The 27329-nt window shown below is 41.7% G+C and overlaps 1 protein-coding gene across 1 annotated transcript in view; it reads right to left on the bottom strand.

Annotated features, from left to right (window-relative positions):
• The window catches only part of IFT81 (intraflagellar transport 81), a 194147-nt gene that overhangs the window by 71696 nt on the left and 95122 nt on the right, over positions 1 to 27329 (bottom strand). The window contains exons 4-10 of the mRNA XM_059408391.1: positions 9205 to 9363; positions 7957 to 8060; positions 7203 to 7383; positions 4780 to 4869; positions 1885 to 1950; positions 1461 to 1571; positions 42 to 126 (exon numbers count right to left, since the gene is read on the bottom strand). Coding sequence (XP_059264374.1) covers positions 42 to 126; positions 1461 to 1571; positions 1885 to 1950; positions 4780 to 4869; positions 7203 to 7383; positions 7957 to 8060; positions 9205 to 9348 — 781 coding nt within the window. The 5' untranslated portion in view covers positions 9349 to 9363. The remainder of the gene's footprint in view (positions 1 to 41; positions 127 to 1460; positions 1572 to 1884; positions 1951 to 4779; positions 4870 to 7202; positions 7384 to 7956; positions 8061 to 9204; positions 9364 to 27329) is intronic.

The raw sequence follows: 27329 nt of genomic DNA, 5'->3' as shown, positions 1-27329 counted from the left end.
TATTCTCTGATCATCTGTATTATATAATAGTTTCCACTTACTTTCAGGCTTTGCATCTGCTGCTGCATGGCGCATACTTTTCAGCTGATTTTGTACTCTTTGCAGTCTCTGCACTGCATGAAATAGCTTTAAAATACAAATAGATCCATTATTTGCTTAGTCTATTGAAACCTACCACTCACATAGACAAGCAAAGAAAAATACAAGTTCCACACAATTCTTGTGATGTAAAAAGAATAAATAATAAGAACTAAGAAAATTACTATGTTGAGCCCAAAATGTAACTGGTTTTCTCAATACTTTTTCATGTAAAGCTTTTTTTAAAAAAAAGCTTTCAGAAAGTCAATCTTTAGTTATTGGCTGTAGTTAGTAATTAAGGAAAAATACTTGGTAAAGAAATATACACACCAGGCTTTACTTGTTATAACACGGTTTTCTTTTTTTCTCTTCTTTTTTTCTTTTTAAGTAATCTCTACATTCAATGTGTGGCCTGAACCCATAATCCGGAGATCAAAAGCTGCACACTCCACCAACTAAGCCAGCCAGGTGCCCCTAACCTCGTTTTCTTAATTCTAAGAAATATTAGCATTCTCACAAATGATGTCCTAGAATAAGACCCTGATGCTAAGTACCATTCAGGGCCCAAGCAATGCAGCTTACTGGCACAGTGGAACCACCACGATGCCAAGTCAAGTTCCAAAAGAGTCAAACATCTTATTGAATAGGAAATGGAGCTGATTTGAAGTATATTTTTAATGTATATGCCTACTCAGTTTTAAGATAGATTTTTAATAAAATAGAAGTAATCCTTTCTAGCCAAATTATTTTTGCCTTAAGGCAAAGTCTAAAAATGTGGAGTATGGTTGATTTTGAGTCTTTTCATTATTTGCTTATTTGCCACGGGAATAAACTGTAGTGGATACTGTGACCAGCAGAATAAAAAATAGATATTCTTATAGCCCCAGAATCTCAGGACACTATTTAGAGATGCTATAATTTTTTTTTTAAGATTTTATTTATTCATTTGACAGAGAGAACAAGCACACGCAGGGGGAGCAAGCAGAGGGAGAGGAAGAAGCAGGCTCTCCGCCATGCAGGGAGCCTGATTCGGGGCTCGATCCCAGGACATGGATCACGACCTGAGCCGAAGGCAGAGGCTTAACCCACTGAGCCACCCACCCTATGAGTTTTATGAGCAGTTAATCTTAATGCTTACAACGAATGCTCTGTAATGTTGGGTCAACAGGAGTTAGACACAGGCCAAAAGGTAGTATAGAGATACAAACTGGGTACAGAACCCCAATAATAGTATTACTGCTGTTGGTGCCACAAAATCCTCTTAAGAGTATTCCATCCTGTAAACAAACTTCTACAATTGTAGAACTCTTTTTTCTTTACATTTGAACGATCAAAAGGAACTATTTCTTTCATTATGAGAATATAAACTTTTATGAGGATACCTGATTCTTTTGTTCCTGTTTCTGTTGTGCAAGAAATTCTTCTCTCTCTTTTTCAACTCGAAGTTGCCTTGCTATTTTAAGCATCCGTTGATGATTCTGAACTGTCTCCACCTACAGTAAGAGAATAAGTAGTACATGTTACTGTCAAGTTCAAGGAAGAAATTAGCGTGTCATGTGACTCAGACATCCACTTATCATTTCTTTTTGGCAAACAGTACTCCCTAGAGATGACAGTAAAGTTCCAGACTCCAGGTCTCTCAAAGTTCTGGGCTACTGCCTAGGGAGATTCCCCTTCTGTCAATGTTATTTGAGCCGATCCTCAGATGTACACCCATGCCTTGCTTAATCCTTATTACCATTCCTAAATCTTTGCAAGTCCTTGGGACTTGAGGCCAAAGTCTTACAGAGCTAAGTCTTGTCTTACCCTTTTCTTCAAACGTTCAACTCTCTTAATGAGCTGATCCTTTTCTTCCTCCATTGCACTGATATCCTAAAAAGTAGTCAAGGAGACATTATAAGAAAAAAACATTCTTTGTAGATTCAAATAAAATTTTCATATGATTGTGCATCAGCCATTTTCCTACTTAAAACCAGATCGTTAAGGAACAAAGATCCTCTTTTGGATAAAGGGTTTTATTTTATTTCCCCCTAGGGTTCTTTATGCAGGATAATTTATTTGGCAGCTTAGTGTTCATTTAGAAAAGCAACCAAAACAGGTTATAACGTAGCAAGGTAAAGCTGCCAACCAGCACATTTGTGTTCTGATTCCAAATATGGACACACAGTTTTTCAAAAGTCTTCTATAATGGAAAGTGTACAGGTCTAAAACCATGAGCAACAGCGGCTGACATGCCATCTGTTCTGTTAAATATCAAACTATATATTCTGCCAATTGCCCATCAAAATTATTTTTAAGGCTATGGTGTTTTCAAGACAAAAATTTGTGTCTGTTTTTGCCAATTAACCAATTCCCTTCCTAAAACTAAAGACTTCAAAAATAAATAGCCTTCCTTTTAATCAGCCCCATAATATTTTCTAGTGAAAACAAAAATTCCTTCCTAAACTCAAACTAATAGCCTAACTATCACAGTAAACTAAAGAGAAAAATATACATAGTATTCAGTATTGTTAGGATCTGAGGAACTAGGCACTCTTACCACTGGTGGCATGGTACGGAAGAACAGTATCAAAAGTCTTAAACATACATATATATACACATACACACACAACATATATACCATGTGGTGTATTCCATATATATATACCATCAAGTCTGGTAATTCCATGTCTGGGAATTTGTCCTAATAAAATACACATGGAAGGTCAAAGACTTCTCTACGAGGAGTCTCACAGATGTTAGTCATATCTAAAATGTGTAAATTACCAAATGTCTGAGAATTACTAAATTAACTATAGCACAATACCATGAAAGTCATTATAAATTATGCAGAAGAATGTTTAATAACAGAGAAACTCATGGTATGACATTGCCTGAAAGATGCAGATTACAACATTTATATATAGCACAATACAAGGAAAAGATTTAAATATATTCACTAAAATGTCAATAGTACTTATCTCTACAGTGTGGGATTATGAGTGAATTATTTTCTATTTCTTGCTTATCATATTTTCTAAAAAGAACATGTTCAAGAATACTTTGGCAATAATGAAAATAAAATGATTAGATTCTTGGTCATTTCATCATTTCAGTTTATTCACACGACATAACAGAGGAACAGTGGATGAATGTCCATCACTCTTCTTTCATACCATAAGTATCCTATTTATAGGTCTTTCTCCCCACTAACTGTGAGCTTATCTTTCATTCCTGATACACTCAACAAATTCTTATTGAGAACCTACTATGTGCATAGTACTGAAAAAGGCACTAGGGATACGGTGATGAACAAGATAGACCATGGCCCTTGCCCTCATAAAGAGAGTTGGGAAGACAGACATTAAAGTAATTATAAATGTGATGAGTATTATGAAACAAAAAGAATTGGGAGAAATTAATCCATCTAGGGAATCAGGGAAGGCCTCTCTAAGGAAGCAACTTTTATTGCTTCCTGATTAAGAAAATAAAGATGTCATGGAATAACTCAGGAATTCTAAAAATACAAAATTCATGAAAGTGAAGTTAGCATACATTTGGGAAAGAATCTATATACCTGGTGAAAATGTTAAATTTTTTTTGGAGATCATTTAGTAACATGTGTCAAAAATATTAATTTTTATAAATTTATCCTAAGGAAACAATTACAGATACCCCCAAATAAATTTATAGATGATAATCATGATCATAGCATTATATAATAGCAAAAATAAAATAAATAAAATAAATAAAATAAAAAACAAAAAATGGTTAACCTTTCTATACTATGGAAAATTATTTAGTAATTAAAAATCATATTGAGGGACATCTGGATGGCTCAGTGGGTTAAGCAACTGACTTTTGATTTTGGCTCAGGTCATGATCTCAGGGTCATAAGATCAAGCTCCATGTTGGGCTCCGAGCTAGGCGTGGAGCCTGCTTGAGATTCTCTCTCTTCTTCTTTTGCTTCACCACCACCAAAATTAAAAAAAAAAAATCGTATTTAGGGGGTGCTTAGGTGGCTCAGTTGGTAAAGCACTCAACCCTTGATTTTTGTTCAGGTCATTATCTCAGGGTTCTGAGATCAAGCTCTATGTTGGGCTGAGCTGGCATGGAACCTACTTAAGATTCTCTCTCTCCCTCTGCTCCTGCTCCCATTCCCTCTCTAAAGAAAAATTTTAAAAATCATGCTTAGAAAGATAACAGTGTGAATATATCCACGCAATTATTAAAAATGAAAGATACAAATAACTATGTATATAGTATGATCTCAAATACCTACCAATATAAATATACACACAAAGCCTGAATGGATAGCAATTGGATGATTTTTATCTTCTTTGTTCTCATCTCTATTTTCTATTATATATATATATATATATATATATGATATATACTTTATACTTTATGTAATATATATTCTTTACTACATATATATAGAGAGAGAGAGAAAGAAAGACCCACAATGTAGACCCACAATGTAATCTTTTTAAAATCCATGTTAGGAATCTATATAGTACATAAGAACATATTGTGAATTTACCTTGGTATCATTAATTTCTTCAGTAAAGAATGAGCAAAGTTTAGACAAAAGGAAATCTGTCACTTGCTATCACTAATTCCCATATAGTTTTAAGACTCATACTGAATTAACAAAACAAGCTGGAAAAACTAATATTCAAATCTAAAAAAGATATTGTTACTATATTTTCTTTGCTTTACCCTTCTTATTTCTGCTGTAGAAAATCCAGATGTCTTAAGTTGCTCACATTCTTTATGCAAAGTTTTAAAGGCTTCCATTAGCTCTTCATACTAAAAGACAAATTAAAAAATTATAAACTAATGACTAGATCCAGGAGACTTTTCTTCATCAGGTTATCAACTAACTCATAGTGATTACTTAAATCATTATATAACAGCATTAAAAATACATCCTGAAACATTTATATAAGACACAAAAAAAGTAGGTGTGTATAATCTGGTCATTAAGTACTTCTCCATCTTCCTCTCTGGTTACTTCCCTCACCCACATTCTATACTCCAGCTATGGTGAGCTTTCAATCCTTGGAATATCCACGTCCAGTTTACAAAGCCTATTACCTCTGAGAATACTCTATGACTTCCTCATCCATTACCTGGATAATTTCAGTTCATCTGTCAGGTCTCAGCATGATACCACAATCCTCAGAGAAGACTTCTCTAGTCCTATACTTATTCTAGATCAGAGTGTCATGATATCAGAATAAAAATCATATAAAATTATAATTGCCTAGTTACTTGTCTGTCTTCCTCCATTAGACAGCAAGAGTCAAGAGGACAAGAATCCTATTATCCAGTGCAATTTAGTATCCCTGGATCCTGGCATCACTGATATATTCAATAAAAAGTAGCTGAATGAATGAGAAAAATCACAACTCTTACCCAAAATTCTTTAAAAATAGTACTTTTTGTGAGCACTGACAGAATTTATTCTAGAACTCCTCATTCAGGAAGACAACATGTATTTTTTTATTAGGTTCTGTGCTAGATGACTGGCTAAATGTGTAAGTCATTTTAGATTTACATCTCACATGTTTCAAGAATAAACATGTCTTTATCATTAATTTTTCTACTAATTATTTGTATATATTTAATAAAAGCTATTAATAAACTTCCTCCAGAAAAATTAGGTGTTTTTTTTCCAGAGGAATTAGTTTTTATCAAGTTGATTGATGGGGGAGTGTAAGAAGGAGAAAATATTTCACATTTACACTTCTCTATTTTCTACATTATGTAAAGCCTTCAAATGTAGGAGTTGGGGTACTCTCTTTCTGTTGTAATTCTCCCATGACATCTCCCATGTGATTCTCTACTATAACATTTGATATGATTATTTACATAAGTCTTTCAACACCCAAAATGTCTTAAGAGATCAATATTGACTCTGTTTTGACTAACTGTCATGGCTATCCAAAATAACAAAATAAACGGATGAAAAACCACTTAGTTTTGATTGTTCTGATTCAATCCCAATTTTAAGCACATACTGTATAGAAACAACTCTACAAAACCCTGGAGGAAAATGCAGATGGATAAGGCATGATACCTATCTTCACAGACCTCATAATCTATTGGGATAGAGCGACAAACTATTCACAACAAACTGCACAATCAGTCTATGCATATAGCAAGAATAAAAGCAAAGAGGGCTAAACATAGGCACTTTAAAAAAAACTCAAAGTCCTTTGAAATCTTAAGCCTGAATCTCCTTTTTCCATAGTCTTTGATCAGCAAGGTGCTTTGAAATCCCAGGACCAAGATCCAGACCAGCCAGAATCCTCAGTAGTCAAGAACTTTAAAACAAAAAAATTTATCTATCTATCTATCTATTTGAAGGAAAAAGAAAGAGCATAGACACTTGTGAGTGGGGAGGGGAGGGAGCAGAGCAGGAGGGAGTGGGAAAGGGAGAGAATCCCAAGCAGACTCCAGGCAGAGCACAAGCCTGACCTCAGGACACTGCGATAGTGACCTGAGCCAAAACAAGAGTCAGAGGCTTAACCTACTGAGCCACCAAGGCACCCCAAAAGTGGTCAAGAGCTTTAAGACTATAAGGCCAGAACTCAGTATCTCTAGAAGAAAAGTACATCGAAATTTCAAACTCCTGGCCCTTTCTCTATCTTCTGCCTGACTGGGAAGTCCTCTGAGATCTCAAGCCTAGCTTCTCTGCCTGTACAAAATCCTCTCAGGGGCTCACAGGTCCTGATTTGTCTGGGATAGTGTCAATTTATACTTTTGCCTTCATGTAATTATTATGATAGTACCTTTCTCTCTGACTTGGATGACAAATCGTATAATCATCTAACTGATCAGCAAAGTGCTCTGCATTCCCAAACCTAAAATCCTCTCTACCCACATTTCCTAAGTAATAAATTACTCTAAAATCCTAATTTCAGGATTTTCTTCTATCTATTACTGAAATGGTATTTGTGTGCAAAAGTCGGTATTTTCATACGTGATTATAGTTTAACATTATTAGCCATTTTACCTTTCGGTGCCACCTGGAAATGAAGAGAAGCAAATAAGTTAAAGAGAAATTAACAGGTATTTGAACATGTGCACCCTGACATCTACAGATCGTTTAAAAATACCATTTGTGTATTGTATACCTGTTTATTGGTATCAGCCACAGTTTCATCCTGAAGAAAATCACTTGGTACCTCAAGTTTTATTAAAAAACGAGCTAAATATGCTCTTTTCTTCAGTTCATTAGTCCTCTGAAGAAGCCAGTGGAGTACTGGATAAATTACAGGTTTACTTCCAATCACCAGACCCTGACGAAAGGTACTCCTATAAAAAGAAAATAAACACAAGCAGGTGATCATCCTTCACCCCTGGCTTATAACAAATAAACCTTGAAAAGAGATAAAAGCTCAAATCCTTATTTACAATTTCTTGATGGCTTTCCATGACTATTAAAAAAAAAAAACAACACAAAAAACCAAGGCTATTCTAAAGTCATTCTGTATATCAACAATAAACATAAAATTAGGCCTGGAATATATCACTGGACTATAGGGGAAGGTTGTACTGGAACCATTAATTGGTAGTCTGCCTTAATACTTCATTTACTGGGCAAGTTTAAGTGATTATTTTTATCTAGGATGGCAGATAAATGATAAAATGGAATCGTGGAATTTGCCTTTTTTTTTTTTTTTTTTTTTTTGGATTGGGGAGAAAAGTGACCCATGTAAGACTTTCACATGACAAAATAATATTAAAAGTTCAAGATTATTTTGAAACTCAGTGACGTACTAAAGCCATTGACGCAGAGACCAGGTATTGCCTAGAAAGACTGTAGCCCATGAAAGTGTAGATATTCAAGCACAGCTTTAAGAAAGCAACATGTGATCAAATTCTTACATGTCTGTGGCATTTCCTGGAGGTTTATATTTAAGGATACCAAGAAGGCTCAACATCCTTTTGGCTGTTTGCTCTGGCATCTCCTCTCTGATATCAACAACTTGCTAACAGATAAAGAAATTGAAAAAATATGTTATTGTTGTATATCTAACAAAGAAAAATATTTAAACTCACTGACAAAATTGTTCTACTAGAGCATAACAGGCACAATGATCTCCTCATAAAACAGATTAAGTATGGAGGCCCCCAGATTCCAAGTGAGGGTACATACAAGTCAGATCAGGATTTGTATTAAGAATGTCAAGCTTGGGGTGCTTGGGTGGCTCAGTCGGTTAAGCGGCTGCCTTCAGTTCAGATCATGATCCCAGGCCCCTGGGATTGAGCCTGGCATTGGGCTCCCTCATTGGTAGAGAGCCTGCTTCTCCCTCTCCCTCTGCCTGCCGCTCTGCCTACTTGTGCTCTCTGTCAAATAAATAAATAAAATCTTTAAAAAAAAAAAAAAAAAAGATGGGGCACCTGGGTGGCTCAGTTGGTTAAGCAGCTGCCTTCCGCTCAGGTCATGATCCCAGCGTCCTGGGATGGAGTCCCACATCGGGCTCCTTGCTCAGCAGGGAGCCTGCTTCTCCCTCTGCCTCTGCCTGCAACTCTGTCTGCCTGTGCTCGCTTTCTTCCTCTCTCTCTGATAAATAAATAAAAATCTTTTTAAAAAATTAAAAAAAAAAAAAGAAGAATATCAAGCTTAAAAAGTATCCAGTAGAAAAGACCAGTGTATAAGGGACATGACCTAACTTGCAATACAATAAAACCTTTTGTAAGAGCATTTTCTTTCTAGGACCAAATCAATTTATGTTTGGAACAGGGAAATAATTTCTAAATAAGGTACAAGCAGATAATCTAATTTTTAAAAGATTATTTATTTATTTATTTGACGGACAGATATCCCAAGTAGGCAGAGAGGCAGGCAGAGAGAGAGAGGGGGAAGGAGTCTCGCCGTGGAGCAGAGAGCCCGATGTGGGGCTCCATCCCAGGACCCTGGGATCATGACCTGAGCTGAAGGCAGAGGCTTTAACCCATTGAGCCACCCAGGCGCCCCAGATAATCTAATTTTTAAGCTAGTAGAGAAATCTTAAACATCATTTATTATTACTTTACAGGCATGAAAAATAAGGCCCAAGAGTCACAGATATTTAGAGGCAGAAAATGACTTTCCTGCTATCCTTTTCATCACAAGAAAGAGAAAATTCTTACCTTTGGGTCAATTTCAGCCAGAACATCATTGAGAACTTGCAATAGTTGCATTGGCTCCAGGGAATCAAATGTGATTAAATTATAGTTCTTCCTAAAAGGCTCTTTATTGAGATTGTCCACAATGAATTTGATTTGATCACTCATAATTGGGTCTTATAACTAAAAATAGAGATAAAATTCCTCAGTACTGGTAACAAACATTCCAGAAAAAATTTAGTATTAAGTTTATAGGAAGTAGGAATGAAGAGTATTAATTCTCTGGGGCATACAAAATGCTATGAAAAGGGTTATTTTATTGAAAGAAATCAGGATATGAAGACTTTATTTTGAATGTTTCAGTATATACTGCTAATACTGAATACCATGTTTTGTATATACATCTGGTAGGATAGCAATCATCTGAATTAACACTGAGTTCATATGGACAAATGAATAATAAATCCCACCTACAATAACATCTCTCCCATTCAGCTCCACAACTACCCAGGGGTAAAAATCTGTAGGCTACAGACATGCTTCTAATTTTTTTTTTTTTTAATTAGCAGCCCATGTTTAAAAAGTGGGAAATTTTTTTTTTTTAACGATAAAAATCCAGACATCCAGTTTCTCTTCCAAATCAGATCTGGCAACCGTGGGCACATAACTGTACACAGCCACACCCAAATGAAGCCAAGCTAAGGCTGCAAGCTTCAGTCTCGATGTGCATTCTTTGGTTTTCTGGTTTCCTCCACCAAGCACTCCTCACCCACTGACGTTATGGACTGTAGGGATCGACTCTGCCACCATTGACTAATTCAGGCCTATGTTTCCCTGTGCCTTCAATAAGGAAACAGCCTCGAGTTTTCTGGCCCCTGCCTCTCCTATTCCAAATCGTTTGTGTGCTTCTCATTGCTCACAAAATAAATTCTAAATTTCTTGAATTTTGATTTTTCAGATGTAACTCAGTTGAGTTTTCCCACCTTCATTTTTCCAAACTGTTACCTTTCACTCTTAAATTTCACCCGACTGAAAAGTTACTGCTCCTTAATTTTTTCACCTGTCTTCAGTTAATGCTGTTTTCTTACCTAGAAAAACTGTCTCCCAATCTCCACAGGTGCAGATCCTTACCGTCTTTCAGGGTTTGCCCTCCAAATGCACATTCTTCCAGGAAGTCATTCTCAAGCTATCTCCCACATTCTCCATCAGAATAACGGCAGCAGCACCTGCCCTGGAGGCTAACCACATTTAATCTGCACTGTTCTCCTAGAGTTATTTTTCTTTTTCTTTTTTTTTTTTTTAAAGGTTTTATCTTATTTATTTGATAGAGATCACAAGCAGGCAGAGCAGCAGGCAGAGAGAGAGGGGGAAGCAGGCTCCCTGCTGAGCAGAGAGTCCGATGTGGGGCTCCATCCCAGGACCCTGAGATCATGACCTGAGCTGAAGGCAGAGGCTTAACCCACTGAGCCACCCAGGCGCCCCTAGAGTTATTTTTCTGTTTTGTACTAGTGACTCATGTATGGTTTCTCTTCTCTATTAAATTGTAAATTCCATGAGGACATTTTTGTGCCTAATTCTATCTGTGAATACCCACTGCATCAAAACTGAATTCTTCCATTGACTGGATAAATGTGTTCACGGGCCCAAGGCCAGAAAAAGAAAGATAAGCCCAAGTCAACTGGTCGTGATCTTAAGTTTTAAAAAATTAAATATCTGATTATTTAACTGCTGAAGCAGCTTTACCATGGTTCCCAGTGTTTCCTGCTTGAGGGTATCAATTGTTTAATATGGGAAGAACTGGCAGAAATTTTGCAGGCAGGTAATTTTTTAAAATTAGCAATTTAAAAAAGGAATTAAAAAATGAACTGCTAAGAAAAGAAATTTTAAAAAATTACTTCAGTGCTCCCTAAGAGTTTTTAACTAAGAAATGAATAGATGCTATTTTATCAAAGACATTAGTTGGGGCTGCATGCATTTTGCTCTGAAACAGATTTTAATTGGGGGGGTGGAGCTGCATATTTGTAAAACATTAAATCTAAAACTATGAATCAGTGATTATTATTGTTAAAAAATGAGTCAAAAGATAGTAGAAAGGATAACCAATGTGCTTTAAAAAATTCGAGGCTTCCTTTAATCTACAAAAGGAAAACTTTCACATAAATGAAATAAAAATCCACCTCGGAGATGCAAGTTTTTCGTTGTTAAAAATATTTTAAGTAAAAATCCACGTCATAACCTTCCCATACATATAGAAGTTTAATGATTTAGAAATTATATGTATATAATATATAACATATATATACACACACATATATTTTTTCCCTTTCAAAACAAGACACTTGGATAAACGAGTAAAATGTTACCAGGAGAGGAAAAGAAACTAGTCGGGTTCCCCCTAGGTGCCCACCAGCTTTCTGATGGTCACCAGCTAAGGACAAAGATGTACTGAACAGGTAGGTTGTCTATGCCCAGCGGGCTCTGCGCTCTAAAATTAGCAAAAGCAATTACTCTCCCTCTGCCAGCGGAAAAGTCGCCACACTAATTCACGAGCACTTACCCACACAAGAGCCCAAGGGGGTGGGGGGAAGAATTAAAACCAGGACGTGCGTCTATCTGGCACAACTCGGGGCGGAAACGACGCTGCCCTGGTCCCAGGCCGGCACGAGCGCGGGACCAGCAGCCTCTTAGGATTCCCAAAAATAGTGTCCCACCCCGCCCCGCGCCCGGGGCTCGGGACAGTGGACAGGGGACCCCACATACGACCCAGACCCCTCGCGGGGGGTGATTTGGGCTCCCCGACCGCTCAACCTTCGGGGGAGCTGCCTGGATCCTCGCGAGGCCCATCAGGCACCGACCCCGGCGTGGAGGGCTGAACTGCTGCGACCCTCCCCTGGCGAAGGTGCTGCTCTGGGAAGGGGACGAGGAGGGAGTTCTCTTTTGGGGAGTGGGGGGCTTCAGGGAAGTTTCCGAGCGCCTCTTGGCGAGGTTACCTCAAATTCTCCTCAAGAAACCACTTTTCCCCCCCGCAGGAGGCATCCAGGCTCTCCAGGGTTCCTAGAGACGAGCTCCCTGGCAACGGTTGCTAGGCCGTGAGATTACGTCACTTCCGGCGGGTGGGCCAGGCCGTTTCCGCGGGGCCCTCGGGGGCACGGTAGGGCCGAGGTCCCCAGCGGGTTAAAGTGTGATGCCCGGCCCACGTGCAAGTGCGTTTACTAGTCCCGTGCCACGGTGAGGACTGGGGACCACTGTACTTCGTGATGTCAGCTGGCAAGGAAAGTATGAGGGAAAAAACATGAAATTCCTCACGCCCTGAAAACTTAGTTGCCTGTCCAAACATCTTGGAAGAAAGCAACTACAGATTTAGTATCAGTCTCAGAGCAAAATAAAACAAACAAAAAAGGGAAACAAATTCCTTATGAGGCATCTCCTATTTGCCTTGCTCTGCGATGGCTGCGGGCGATGCAAAGGAAGCCAGGAATTACTACAGGGCTCCTGTTTTCAAGGAGCATAGTCTACTGCGGATAAAGAGACAGACCACTGAAAGGCAACTCCAAAACTATCACAAAAGGATAATGGGGGAGGCCAGATGAAGTATATCCTGAGTTTATTTGGGTCTGAAGGGCCCGTACAATCAGGAAGGTTTCCACCAGATAAAGTGATGTTTAAGGATCAGTGAAAATTAGCCACATGGGATATTTTTTTTTGAGCAGAGGGAACAGAACATTGCAAGATGACTCCATTGCTGGTTGCCTTCTGACTACTGAACAGAAACAGGCATCCTGCCGGGCACCTGGGGGAAAACGAAGACCCATCCCAGCTCACAGATGGTCCTGAGAGTTGGAGAAGGCAACACTGAAAACCTTGAAAAGTTAAATAATTTAAATAACTTTGGGAGGAATAGTGAAAGATTCATATAAGGAACTGAATAATTAATTGATCCTGGTGGATGTATTGGTGGATGTATTAGGAGATTCCCTGGGCCACCAGGATTTGAAACCTGGGTCTGCCATCTTGCAGCCTTACCTCTCTGACCTTTCCTGATCTCCTCTATAATATATGGCTATAATACTACTTTCCTCAAAAGGCTGATGTGAGAATTAAGTGTGTCAAAATAGGTAAAGTCATTTGAATAGTGCCTGACACTGGAAGAGCTAATGACATTTTACCTTTTTCCCCTACTTTTTAAAAAGCGAGATGGTTAGATTTGCTCCTTCTACAGAGTCTACAGATGTAGGCTCTAGAAAGATAAGAGTGGTTTATTGGGTAGTTTTTAGTTCCTCCTCTGCCTGTTGCGGCTATTATAGAAGCACTATAATTTTCAGTTATGAGAATGCAATCCTGTGTAAATTGGAGTAAGCAATGGAATCTACTCTTTGCACTCAAATTTGAATGGATGTTATGTTTAATGTGGTTGCTCTGGAACCCAAGGAAAAATTTGAGGCCAGTCAGCACACTTCTTGGAATCCACATACTGAGAAGATTATATTCCATCTTGAACCAAAAAAGTGAGACACAGAGAAGCCTGCTCATATTAGGTCTCTGCCTATGTATAGGGCCCAGATACAGGCCAGAGGAAGACTTACCACCCCCTGATTCATTTAAGATAAAACCTTGAATGGATTCATGAAGAGTCCAAGAAGAACTCAGCAACAATTCCACAACACTGAAGGCTGATTACATTCCAAGTCAAGCTACCCACATGAAGAATTTTTTCCTCGTAGATGTTGAGTCTTCCTTATAAACCCCAAAACATGTCTCTTGGCTGAACTGTATTTGACATTTTTTTTTTTTTTGACAGAGAGAGAGATCACAAGTAGGCAAAGAGGCAGGTAGGAAGCAGGCTCCCTGCTGAGCAGAGAACCCTATGTGGGGCTCTATCCCAGGACCCTGAGATCATGACCTGAGCTGAAGGCAGAGGCTTTATAACCTACTGAGCCACCCAGGCGCCCCATATTTGACATTTTTAATAGCTGAAGGGAAGTCCAATTATATGAGATAGTCTTTCTGACGAAGTCCCACCCCTACCCTGAGTCTATTTAAAAAAAAAAAAAAAAAGTTTCTGGGGTGCCTGGGTGGCTCAGTGGATTAACCCTCTGCCTTCCGCTCAGGTCATGATCTCAGAGTCCTGGGATTGAGCCCCGCATCCGCATCCGGCTCTCTGCTCGGTGGGGAGCCTGCTTCCCCCTCTCTCTCTCTGCCTGCCCTCTCTACCTACTTGTGTTCGTTCTCTCTCTGTCAAATAAATAAATAAAATCTTTAAAGGGCACCTGGGTGGCTCAGTGGGTTGAGCCGCTGCCTTCGGCTCAGGTCATGATCTCAGGGTCCTGGGATCGAGTCCCGCATCGGGCTCTCTGCTCGGCGGGGAGCCTGCTTCCTCCTCTCTCTCTCTGCCTACTTGTAATCTCTCTGTCAAATAAATAAATAAAATCTTTAAAAAAAAAAAAAAAAGTTTCATCAATGTGTAATTCACATACATACAGTTCACCCATTTAAAGTATATAATTTACACTAATTCAAAAAGATCTATGCATCCCTATGTTTACTGCAGCATTATTTACACTAGCCAAGGTATGGAAGCACCCCAAGTGTTCACCAATAAACAAATGGATAAAGAAGATACACACACAAACACACACACATACACACATACAGGAATGTCACAGAGCCATGCAAAAGAATGAGATCTTACCATTTGGGACAAAAAGGATGAACCTAAAGGGTATAGTGCTAAGTGAAATAAGTCAGACTCAAAAAGACAAATCCCATATGATTTCACTCATATGTAGACTCTAAAAAACAAAACAAATGAACAAACAAGCAAAAAGCCAAACCATACCTATAAATACAGAGAACAAAGTGGTGGTTGCCAGAGGAAAGGGGAGGTTGGGGGTGGTTAGACTAAATAGTTGAAAGGGAGTAGGAGAAACAGGCTTCCAGTTAAGTAATGAATAAGTCATGGAAATAAAAGGCATCGCACAGAGAGTATAGTAAATGACATTGCAATAGTGACATACGGTGACTGATGGTAGCTGCGCTTGTGATAAGCATAACATATAGAGAAACTGAAGCACTATGTTGTACACCTGAAAACAATGTAACAATGTGTGTCAAAACTCAAATTTTATTAAAAATTATTATAAAAAATAAAGTACATAATTCAATGGCTTTTAGCTTAATCACAAAGTTGTGTAGCCATCACCACTATCTAATCACAGAACATCTTCATCACCCCAAAAAGAGAGCCCATACCCTTTAGCCATCAAAAAAAAAACCCAAAAACTTGCCACCACACAGCCCCTGGAAACCACTAATGTGCTTTCCTTCTTTAGGACTATACCTCTCCTGGATATTTCATATAAAAGGAATCATTAAAGTATCAGTCTGGCTTCTTTCACTTAGTATAATGTTTAAAAGTTCATCTGTGTTGTAGCATGTATCAGTACCTCATTCCATTTGTGGCAGAATAACAGTCCATTGTCCATCCATTCCTCAGCTGAGGGACATTTAGACTGTTTCCACTTTTTGGTTATACTGAACAATGTGCTATGAATATCTGTGTACATACCTCCACTGCCTTATGGATAAAGCGCTTCCATTGGCTAAGTCAGATGAGCAGGGGCATGAGTAATTGGGAGGTAGATGGTTATTCATTCTTGGGTTTGTCTTTTCCTTTGAATTTTTGTTAATTTTAGCCTCTTGGGTGCTCATGGTTGTAGACCACAGAACCGAAGAGGTGGATTCCTTAGTAGTTTTTGGTTGTAACAACAAACTGTTGTTGCAACCTACTTGTCCCTTGCTACCAAAACACTAAAATACCCGATCTGCTTCTCACCTGAAGCCCTCTGATAAGAAGATGCTGTTAAATGGAAGTGTGCTTTAAAAGTTCACCAGCCTCTAGTGGAGAAGAGGGTGGGGACAGGTGTGGAGGAGGTGAGAGAAAATAGAAGCTGCCCCTTACAACTCCCTTATTTAACCTTGTAGATACTGCAAGGCTATCCATGGTTGTGAACTTCTCCTCTGGTTATTCAGAGGATGGGGAAAAAAAAATCATTCCCGGTCAAAATGTGTTTTTCAAGACTCAGTTTAGTACAAAATTAAAATAAGGAGGGGGCCTTTATTTCATGTAGTTGTGAAGTCCAAGGATATTCTGCCTTCAGGTACGGTGTGATCTAGGTCATCTTGATATTCTTTCTCCCTTCATTTCACTGTCTCTTATCTCCACTTCCCTCTGAATGGGCTGCTATTAGCAAGAGGTTTATTTTCTTCCCGCCTAGCAACCTCACTAAAACTAGAGTCTTTTTTCCAACAGTTCCAGCAAATTCCCAGGGATGACCCTCACTGGTCTCAAGTGTGTCAGGCCATTCTTGAATCCATTGCTATGACTCTGATAGATGAATCTGAGGAGGGCTGCTCCAAAAAAGGAAGAACTGGATTCTGTTACCAGAGGTAGAGATGCAGTGCAAACAAGAACAACAGATGTCTCTTCCAGAAGTCAGGGAAGGTGGTTAAATCTTAAAATCTGGGTAGGCAAAACCAGAAGAGGAAGAAATGAGCCTGTACTTATTCTGGAGAGCACCCATATCAGTGCAAACTTTCTCCCCGATTTCCTCCCAGCAAATAAATCATCTTTCTTCACTACAGGCTTCCATCGTGGGCCAAGTGAGGTCTTAAGATATCCGCAGACTCCCCAGGTCTCCACAAAAATCTGAGGATACTATGAACATAATGCCTCCAGTCCCTTTTCATTTCATAACTTCCAAACAAGAACTTTCCTGTGCAGAGCATGGAAAGCCAAGCCAATTTTCTGTTTTTGGTATTAAATTTAGACCTTTCATCCTGACCATGAGATATTTCTGGATTCTGCATGAGTATTCAGAGAATGCCAGTTTTCAAGATGCTATCCCATCTGGGGCTACTCTGCACACTGCCCACTTTATCTCATTCTTTTAAAACTGGGAAAAATGACCCAGGCACAGGAACGAATTTGGAAGTGGGTTATTCTGCTATTCATTAATTGTCACTTAATGCCATTGCCATCTAGGTTAGTTGGTGAGGAAAGAAATGGAATTTAAATGAAAACCTGAATTGAACTTCACCTATATCCTAAATTGCCTTAGCTCTGGCAATTTAATTTTGTGGGTATGCTTAGTAGTAGAATGTGCTCTCCTAAAAGGTAAAAAGATAACTAATATGTGAAACATTCACCTGGATGGGTGAGACTGCAGAGGTGTTGTTAAATGTGTGTGTGGTGGGGCACCTAGGTGGCTTAGTGGGTTAAGCCTCTGCCTTCAGCTCAGGTCATGATCTCAGGGTCCTGGGATGGAGCCCCACATTGGGCGCTCTGCTCAGCGGGGAGCCTGCTTCCCCCCCACCCCTGCCGCCCCACCTGATGCTGTGCCTACTTGTGATCTCTCTCCCTCTGTGTGTCAAATAAATAACAAAAAATAGATAAATAAATAAAAAATGTGTACGCAGTGCTACATTTTTGTAGAACAGTTTTTTAACGGATTTTGTAAGATTAATGGGTAATGTAGAGGGGTCAAAACAATATGCAATTCATATGCAGTCCTTGGGTACGAGTATGGATTGAAATATAAGATACAGCTAATTTCTACTGGGCTCAAATAATAATCATGTCATCACTTACTGAGTGCTTATTGTAGGTCAGGAACTCCATTAAATACTTCACATATGTATCAGAATTTATTAAAATATTAATTTATGCGTGTACTCCTTCTGTTTCTCTTCCTCTGGAAACAATCTGCATTGCCTTGAGATTTGCAAGCTGAAATCAGAAGTCATACCTCCTGCCTTTTGTAAAGGTCTGAAATCTTTGGGAGAGATTATGGATTACACTGGCTGTCCTCCAGGGAGAAGCAGAGAGAGGAGTTCCTTCCAAAGTCAGAAGAGAGAGAAGAAAGTTGCCAAGAGGAATGAGAAAGGATCATAGGTCGATCATTCTGGGGCAACTCCTAAGAAGGGAAGAATATGAGGAAGCCACATGGTGAATCTAGGGGTGGCCAACACTCTTTGTCCCAGGTCTGACATGGAAGCATCGACAATATTGAATCTGAAAGGACCAGGCAGTCTGGGATGATGCGTGTGTGACTGAGGAGTCACCAGCGCGGACCAGTGACAGAGGACTGCAAGTGACTCTCCGAAGCTTTGCCCCTGCAAAAGAGCCCAGGGACTTGACAATCCCTGGGATGTGCGTGAGAAGGAAATGCCCAAAAATGACAGGAAGGGATCTCAGATTTGGATTTCAGTTAATGATAAAATAATAATGATAAAATAATGTCCTTCCTCTTGCAAATCTAAGCGGTGCTCTAAAATGGCTAATCTCTGTACTGCCAGCTTCCTAGCAGGATAAAGATGGCACAGTCTATGCAATTGAGGAGAGCTTAATAAAGGACCATTTATAAAGGTATGGGCAGGGTTGAGGAGAACTAACAAAAGAACCAGCAACAAAAGCAAGCATTGCTGCCCTAAGGCTGACACCGCAAGAGAAGGGAACAGGCACCAGAAGGCCGACAGTGAGCAGCAGTACAGAGAATGTTGCCTAACAGGACCCATTAGATGCAGCCGGTCTTGACCTCACTCTCCTTCAACCCTCTGATCTCCAGCGTGGCCTCTCATTGGCTAAACCCAATAGGGTGCCCAAGGGGGTAAGCAGACCCATTGAGGTCACTGGTTCAGACTGGGATCCCAGGACATAGAGTCAGGAAGAAAATGGAGGAGTGGGCATCTGGAGTAGCAGACTGAATGAATTATAAATTGAATTATATATGCAATTATACAGTCCAAGTGATGGGCAGAAAGGCCTGAGGAGGGGAAAGGAACTACCCTCACGTCTCCAAGCTCCTCTGGCTCCTTAGCTGAAGTTCTAGGCATCACATGGGGTTGGACCTAATTTCATTTCAGCACTCTGCCCGCACCCATATCATCTCATTTAATCTTCACAACAGGTCTGCAAGGACAGTATTGCTTTTTCTATTTTATAATTCAGGCCTGGGGAGGCCTAGGGAGTTACTAGAGGGCCCAAGTTCACATACCTAGTAGCTGGCTGAGCCAAGATTCAGACAGCGTCGGCCTGATCCCAAAGCCATTTTCACCAACCTACTAAACTGGCTCGAAACCGGCTCAGCAGAGTCTGAAAGAAGGACCATAAATCAGGCCACTGAAGCAGGAGGCAAAGGGATTTTCTGTGTGGGAGGGCCAGTGTTAACATGCTGTCTGGCTTTCGCTGCCTACAAGGCCTTTGCCAAGGAAAGTCTTCTCTGATCCAGGTAGGGCTAATGGTTTAAAATCCAAGTGCTTACCCTGGAATCACAGAGGGGGAGGATAGAGAAAACACTTGGCCCATGATGGGAAAAAAAGTATATTTTCATTTCAAATGCCTTTCAAGTTCTTTTTTTCCCAGCTGAGTGTTGGTGTATTTATAGAATTCAGGGGGAGTATTTAAGGGTAAGCAGCAGTGGAGCTGCATTTTGGGCCATCAGGAAGCTCCGAATCACGCAGGAAAAGGTTGATGGGAGGAGACAGAAAGGCCAAGATCAGCGGGGCACAAACTGGCCTTCTCCTTCATGTTGCCAAGAACTTTTCTCCCTTCTGGGCTGATGACGTCAAATCGAAGTCTATAAGTGTGCTATAGATGGAATCAGAGAGCCAAAATGATGGGCAAACAGATGAATGGCTAAACAAATTGTGGTATAAATATACAGCATATTATTCAACCATAAAAAGAAAGAAGTATGGACCCATGGCTACAACATTGATGAACCTTGAAAACATTTTGTTGCATGAAAGAAGCCAGACATAAAAGTCCACACACTGTGTGATTCGCCTTATAGGAAGTATCTAGAAGAGGCAAACTCCTAGAGACAGAAGGCAGATTGGTGATTGATGAAGGGGAGGGGAGGGGACAATGTGGAGCACCTGCTTAATGGGTACAGGATTTCCTTCTGGGGTGAGGGACATCTTCTGGAGATAGAGGTGGTGGTTGTACAGTCCTGTGAACGTACTCAATGTCATCAAATTGTTCCCATTAAGAAGGTTAATTTTATACAGTGTGAATCTCACCTCAATTAGAAACAAAGGATGGGCAGACCTTGGGAGGTCACCCATCCACCCTGTCTTCCAGGCTGTCTTTGTTCCTTTCAGCTCACATCATGAGGCCTCATTTCATTCCAGGCTTTCCCTCTCTATCTACTCCCCAGCCACCGGCCTCCCTTCTGTGGCTCCCACACACCAAACCCATGCCAGCCTCAAGACCTTGGCACTGCTGTTCCTTCTGCCTGGCTGTTCTTCACCCGGATCTTGCCCTGGCCTGGCTCTGCCTCCTCATTCAGGAGGAAGAAATGAAGTGGAATAGAAAATATCACACAGAATAGGGTAAACATTACTGTGTCAGAAATATTTTTGCTGTGTCACAAACCACTCCCAACTTATTAGCTTAAAAACAACTTGTTTTTTCTTTCCCGCAAAGTCGTGGGTTGGCCAGGCTCAGCTGGCCAGTTCTTCTGCTCCATGCGGTATGTGCCAGGGTCGGCTGGCAGCCCAAGTCAGCTGGGGGCTCGTGCGGGGCTAGAACACCCAAGAGAGCTCCCCTCCTTTCAGGGCCTCAGTGCTGCTTCCTGGTCCCCCTTGGCATGGATGCTCTTTCTCCTTGCAGTCTCTCATTGAGTTGTGGATTGACCTGAGCTTTCTTACCCGGCAGCCAGGCACCAAAAGCATGAAAGTAAGAGCCACCAGGCTTCTTAAAGTGGAGACCCAGAACACGCGGAGTCATTTCCTTTACATTCCATTGGTTAAAGCAAGTCATAAGATCTTCCCTGATTCAAGGAAAGAAGAAACAGGCTCTACCTCCGGATCAGGGAGTAGCATGGGCATACCAGGAACGATGTTTGCTAAACTGTTGCCAGACATCTTCACAGACACTCTACCATGATTGTTTAGTGGAGTTTTTATTTCAATTTAATAAAAATGCATGCGTGTTCTTTGGGTCACACAATAAAACATATTTCTTGCTGTGAGTCACAGCCAAAAGGTTAAAAAAACACACTTCTTCTACATCCCTTTATAAATTTCTTCCATAGCACTTAGTGTTCTCGGCACTTCGTTTACTTGATTGTATGTTCCTCCCATTAGGATATAAACTCTCTTAGAGCAAGGACCTTGTTGGGCTTGTTCACTGCTATGTCCCCAGCACCTGACAGAGCCTATTAGGCACTTAATAGGTGCCTAATAAATATCTGTTGCTGTTAAATAGGTAGAAACAGCTATCAGATATTGGGTGCTGAGCACACAAAAGCATTGTGCCATTTAATTCATTCAATGCATATCTGAGCAACGACTTTGTGCCAGGCACTATTCTAGGTGCTGGTGAAACAACAGTGAATATAATTGACAATAATCCCTGCCCTTACCGAGTTTACATTTCATTATGATACTAGAGTAGTATCAAGTAGATTTGTTGATACTATTTTGACAGATAAGGAAACTGAGAGTCAGAGAGGGAACCTGCCCAAGGTCACACAGCTAATAATTTCAGCCTGACCTGGCTCGACTCCACTCTGGGTTTCGCCCAGAGCAGGGTCTAAGTGATTACAAATCTCAATTCCTTCAAATGCTTCTCTGAAGGATCAAACTCGTCTTTCTGGGAATCAGGCACAGGCAATGGGAAAAGGTGAGTTCCATGACCTCGCAGTCCCTGCCTCCCCACTCCCCCCCACTTCATGACGATGGCTCACACCTGGGGTGTTGCAGATTTGAGCCACAGCTCTCAGTCACCCCCACTGTCTTATCAGCATGTGACATCCCCAAGTGCCTGGGGCCTGCAGGCCTGGCAAAGAATGCAGCCGGAACAAAAATAAACCTGCCACATTCCTTGGCAGCCCCCTGCCCCTTCCCGCTCTCCAGCCATCCATCCTCACAGCAGAGCCTGCCAGGGAAGGCCAAGAGAGGGAGAGCAGAGCGGAGGAAGCCAGTGCTGCTGCCGGCCAACCCCTGGAAAGAGAGGGAGAGGGGAAGAGAAGAAGAGAAAGAGAGAGATCACCTTATATGGGAACGTGCGCAGACAATGTGTGGCAATGCCTTCGAGTGCAGCAGAGGTCAGATACCAGACAGATGGAAGAAATTAAACATGGGACAGAGCGTGTTCCTGGGCCCTGAAAACAGCTCTTGTTTCACAGCGAGTTCGTACAAAGCCTGGCCCGTTTTCCTGTTTTGCCTAAGCTGAGCAAGATGTGCGTCCTAAACTCTACTTGACTTTGACTCAGGCCCCCTGACTCTGGCTTGGCAGAGGTCTCATCCTTTAAAGTCATTTCTTTCACGAACTAAACGCTTCTTTGGAAATAACAAGGGAAAGGCTAGGCCTCTTTCCCAAGACTTTCCAATCTCTCTCCAAAGTACATAAATTAGTGGTTAATGAGTAAATATGCCTTCATTTTTCATTTATTCATTCATTCATTCAACAAATATCAAGGACCAATTATACCCCAGGCACTGAGCCAGGTGCCGGGAAGACAGCTTTGATGAAGATGATGATGATGATGATGACGACGACAATGACCATTTGTTGATTTGCACTCATCTTATAAACATTTCAATTCATAATAATCTACTCAGCACTTTCATGGTAGAGTCATTGGTGATACAGAATACTGCTCTAGAATCATCTGGTCCCTGCCCCATGGCACTTGCAGTGGGGGGGGAGGGGGGAGTAGAAATGACAGATACTGAGCACACGATTTCAGAGGCGCCTCCTGTCGGCATTTTGAATCAGCTACCATTACCATTTCCATTTCCCCCAGGGTTTTTCAACCCCAGCACTATGGACATTTTGGGCGGGATCATTCTTTGGGCGGGGCATGTGCGTGGGGTTGGTGGGGAGCTGCTCTGTGCATTACAGGGTATTCAGCAATGTCCCTGGCCTCCAGCCACATGGTGTCAGTAGCAAAAACCCCTCTCCCCTAGTTCCTCCAGTTGTGAGAACCAAAACATGTTTCCAGACACTGCCAAACATCCCCGGGGCGGGGGGTACAAAATTGCTCCTGGTTGAGAATCACCAATTGAACAGATGAGGAAGTAGAGACTCAGGGTGGGTTAAGAAACTTCCTAACGGTCAGACCACTGGCCAGCAGGGCTTGCACCCTGATCATTCTGACTCCAATGCCCCTGGGCATCACCGTTACAGTGTGAAACCCCCTATTTCCTTGATAGCAGATAATCTGTAAGTTTGGATAGTCATAGACTTCTTTAGCTCATTCCACAAAATGGAAGTTATCCGTGTTAGTTCAGATCCCCTGAGAAGCAGATGCCAGGACGGGTCCGAACCTGCACAAGATTTACTGAGGATTTCCTTATTCATGGCTGCAAAACGCACAAGGGAAAGGAGCTAGAGTAGGCGGGAGAATCCTCAGCTTGCGGCACGAGGCTGAGCCCTGTGGAAGGTGAGGGGGAAGGAGCACTGGGCAGGAAGATCCTCAGACAGCAGCATAGCTTGAAGAAAGTTCTGGCCATGCTGATAGGGATTTCCCAAGCCAAAGGAGGCTGTAAGAGGAGTCCCGGGCTGGCCGGCCAGCAGCAGTGCTGCACTAGCACTCCCACAGTGCTCAGTCGCTGGCTGGGGGAAATTGGTGGAGCCAGAGGGGCAGGACCCGGACTGTCAGTCAAACATGTTCTTCGAAGCGGACTCTCCTGAAGGAGTTCTGAACGGGTGCACGCCCGTGGCTATCGCCTCATCAGAAAAGTGCTGCCCTGTGCTTACTTTCACGTTAAGGCAGAGAGATCTAAAAGGCACTGGAGATACAAAGCCAGGCTGGCATGGTTTTGTGGGCTACAAAGCCAGGTTGGCGTCGTTTAAGCAAAAGGGTCCATTTTCCTTTGAATGTCTTGAGCTTTTTAGTAAACTTCAAAGTCAGCTCCGACTTTACCTCCAGCAAGGGGGTAAGGAGTGCTGCCTTGAGGAGCTGCTTTGTAGCTTGTGGATGTGGGCATTCCCTGAGACTCAGTTTCCCCATCTGCATGATGGAATCACCCTGCCTTATCCTGTAGGGTTGATGTGAGGATTGAGTGAATATTTATGGATTGCTGTTCAGGAGAAGACGGAGGTCTTCCTGCATGAACTTTCTACTGATCCCTTGGTTGTGTACAGCTATCTCCCTGCTAACCACCCTCTCTCATCCTTCCAACTGAGATTCGTCTTGGCACTTCCACAAGGAATAACAAACTAGCATTCCCAGGGCTCAGTTTCACAGATAGACAAGCTGTGTTTGGCTCACAGAGTGCTAAACAAACAAACCAATAGAATGAATCGTTTGAAAACAGATATTTCAAGATGAGACAGCCAATCAAAACCAATGCATCTTAATTCCATTTGTTCGAGCTGTGTGGGTTTCTGGGTTCCCTTGAAAATGTGGGAAAGCTAGATATGCTGTGTGGCAGACTGGCTAAAGTCGAGAAGAGGCCGTCTGCTTCAGATGAGACTTGAACTGACCAGGTTTCCAGTCCCCACACTCCTATCAACTGTGATCATGAAGCTAGATTAGCTAGATTAGCTAGATGCCGATTAGCATCGTGTCTGTGCTGCCATTTTTCTTAGAATACTACTCCTTTGTCTCATGTATTTATCAAAGGAGAAAAGGTAGACCAGGAGATCTACGTTCTTTCTTGTACCTGGTCCCATTTCACTTCACTTAGATCACTACCTGACACTTACTTGGCACACCCAAGTTTACATTCAGACTTGCGGCCTGTTAAGCCCTTCTGGAATTTCCTTCCTAAAATGATCCCTGCAATTTCATAAGAATCCTCTATGTTTTTATTTCCCTTTAATTCACATGCACTGCCATTCACCCAAGAGGCACACAGTATTTCCTTCATTTTATTTTTATTTATTTATTTTGAAGATTTTATTTATTCATTTGTGAGAGAGAGAGTGTGCGAGCAAGAGCAGGGTGAGGGGTAGAGGGAGAGGGAGAAATAGACTCCCCGCTGAGCAGGGAGCCCAATGTGGGGCTTGATCCGGGGACTCCAAGATCATGACCTGAGCCAAAGGCAGATGCTTAACCAACCAAGCTATAGTAGGCACCTCTACTTCCTTCATTTTAAAGAGCAGTTGAGTCCTGGAGAGATGACATGGTTTGCCCAAGGACAGAGCTCGTTAGTGGCAGAGCAGAGTCCTACCGACCCCAAGTCTGATACTTTTTTCCATTACTCTAGGCTACAAAGTATATTAGGGCTTTGAGTTGCAAAAGACAGAAAGTTAACTAAAATTGGCTTAAGCAAAAGAGGCAATTTATTAGCTCATATGACTGGACAATCCAAAGGAACCAGGGCTTCAAGTACAACTGGATCTAGGAGCTCAGATACTATCCTGGGACTCCACTAATCCTTCTCTCTTGGTTCTAACTCCTTATTCTGTTGGTTTTATTTTCATGTAGCCTTTCCACTCACTGATGGCAAGACCAGAAGCACTAAGCCTTATCTATTAGCTTCAAATCCATATGGTCCCAACAAATGGAATGGAGTCTCCTTGGTCCTGACTGGCGTGATCTAATTATGTGCCCGTCCCTGAGCCAATCACCTGCCAGAGAATATGGTGTTCTGATTGGCCCGACTCGGTCATGTGACGCCCCCAAACAGGGTATGAGATTAGCTACACCCAAAGAGGAGCTGAGGGTTGACAGTGGAGGAGTGATGCCCAAAAAGGAAAACTGAGTGTTACCATCAGATATGGGGATGAATGCGGGACCAGCATATCCACTACACCTAGAATCTTTCCGTTGGCGTCCCAATATACAGCAGTCTTCTCCCCTACCCCTACCTTCCCTGCCTTTGTTCGTGGGACATTCCCCTCCTGTCACTGGAAGGCCATCCTTATACATTCTTCCCTCAATCACAGACACAGGTGAAGCCTCCCCTATTCAATCGTTGTGAGCTACAATGAAACTGTTCCTCTGTACAGTAAGAATCTGACCCGCGCGCACCAGCACTCAGTTCCATAGCTATTGAATGTAGGAATGAGGAGATAATTTGCATGAAATGCAACAATGAGAGAACAGGGCCTAGATTAGAAGAAAATAAACAAAAAATGTTAGCAGTAACTATCTTGATGAGTTATGGGCGGTTCTCGCTTTTCTTTATTCCTTTCAGTATTTTCTATGATTTAAAAAGCCAATAAATGGTAATAGTAAAAAGGAAGTAATACAAGTCTGGTTTCAACAGCTGGACTATAAGTGAGATAAAGGCGAGGGCCAAGTATTGATTCTCTTACGCCTCCCCTAGCTCCCAGCTGTGGGATGGACTCAGTGTAAGTCAGTTCGAGCTCCTTGAGAGCTAAATTAACAGCATCAGGATTTGTAACAGACTGTCGATTCCTTTCCAAAAGCCAATCCTCCTTTCCTCTTGCAGACTCCCCGACCCCACCTGTGTGTGGGGCTCCCAGCTCCTCACTGCCATGTGCTTCACGGAGGCAGACCCCGAGCCCAACCCCTGCTCTAGAGGCTGAATCCTCCCTGTTTGAATTCAGGGTTTCTTTATTTCTTTAAGATTTGACTTACTTATTTGACAGAGATCTCAAGTAGGCAGAGAGGCAGCGGGAGGGGGTGGGGGAAGCAGGCTCCCCATTGAGCAGAGAGTCTGACGCGGGGCTCGATCCCAGGACCCTGAGATCATGACCTGAGCTGAAGGCAGAGGCCCAACACACCGAGCCACCCAGGCGTCCCTAATTCAGGGTTTCTTAACCTCAGCCCTACTGACATTTCGGGACAGGATAATTCTACTGATTTGCTGAGTTGCTTCATGAGCCACCTTGGAGACTGTTATATGAAATAAAAATTGTCCTTAATGTTTCAAGTGTTTAAGCTAATTTGAGTTGTGCCTTTCTGTGACAGCATCTTAACCAACCCAAGGGTCCATTGAAGACATTGCAAAGCATACAAATAAAACTGCCATCAAAAATAGGGATTCTCCACGGGACGCCTGGGTGGCTCAGTTGGTTAAGCAGCTGCCTTCGGCTCAGGTCATGATCCCAGGACACTGGGATCGAGTCCCACATCGGGCTCCTTGCTCCGCAGGGAGCCTGCTTCTCCATCTGACTCTGCCTTCCACTCTGTCTGCCTGTGCTCGCTCTCACTCTCTCTCTCTTT

Source organism: Mustela nigripes, chromosome 8 (genome assembly GCF_022355385.1).
Source record: "Mustela nigripes isolate SB6536 chromosome 8, MUSNIG.SB6536, whole genome shotgun sequence".
Classification (NCBI taxonomy): Eukaryota; Metazoa; Chordata; class Mammalia; order Carnivora; family Mustelidae; genus Mustela; species Mustela nigripes.
This window is presented reverse-complemented; position numbering and strand designations above follow the sequence as displayed.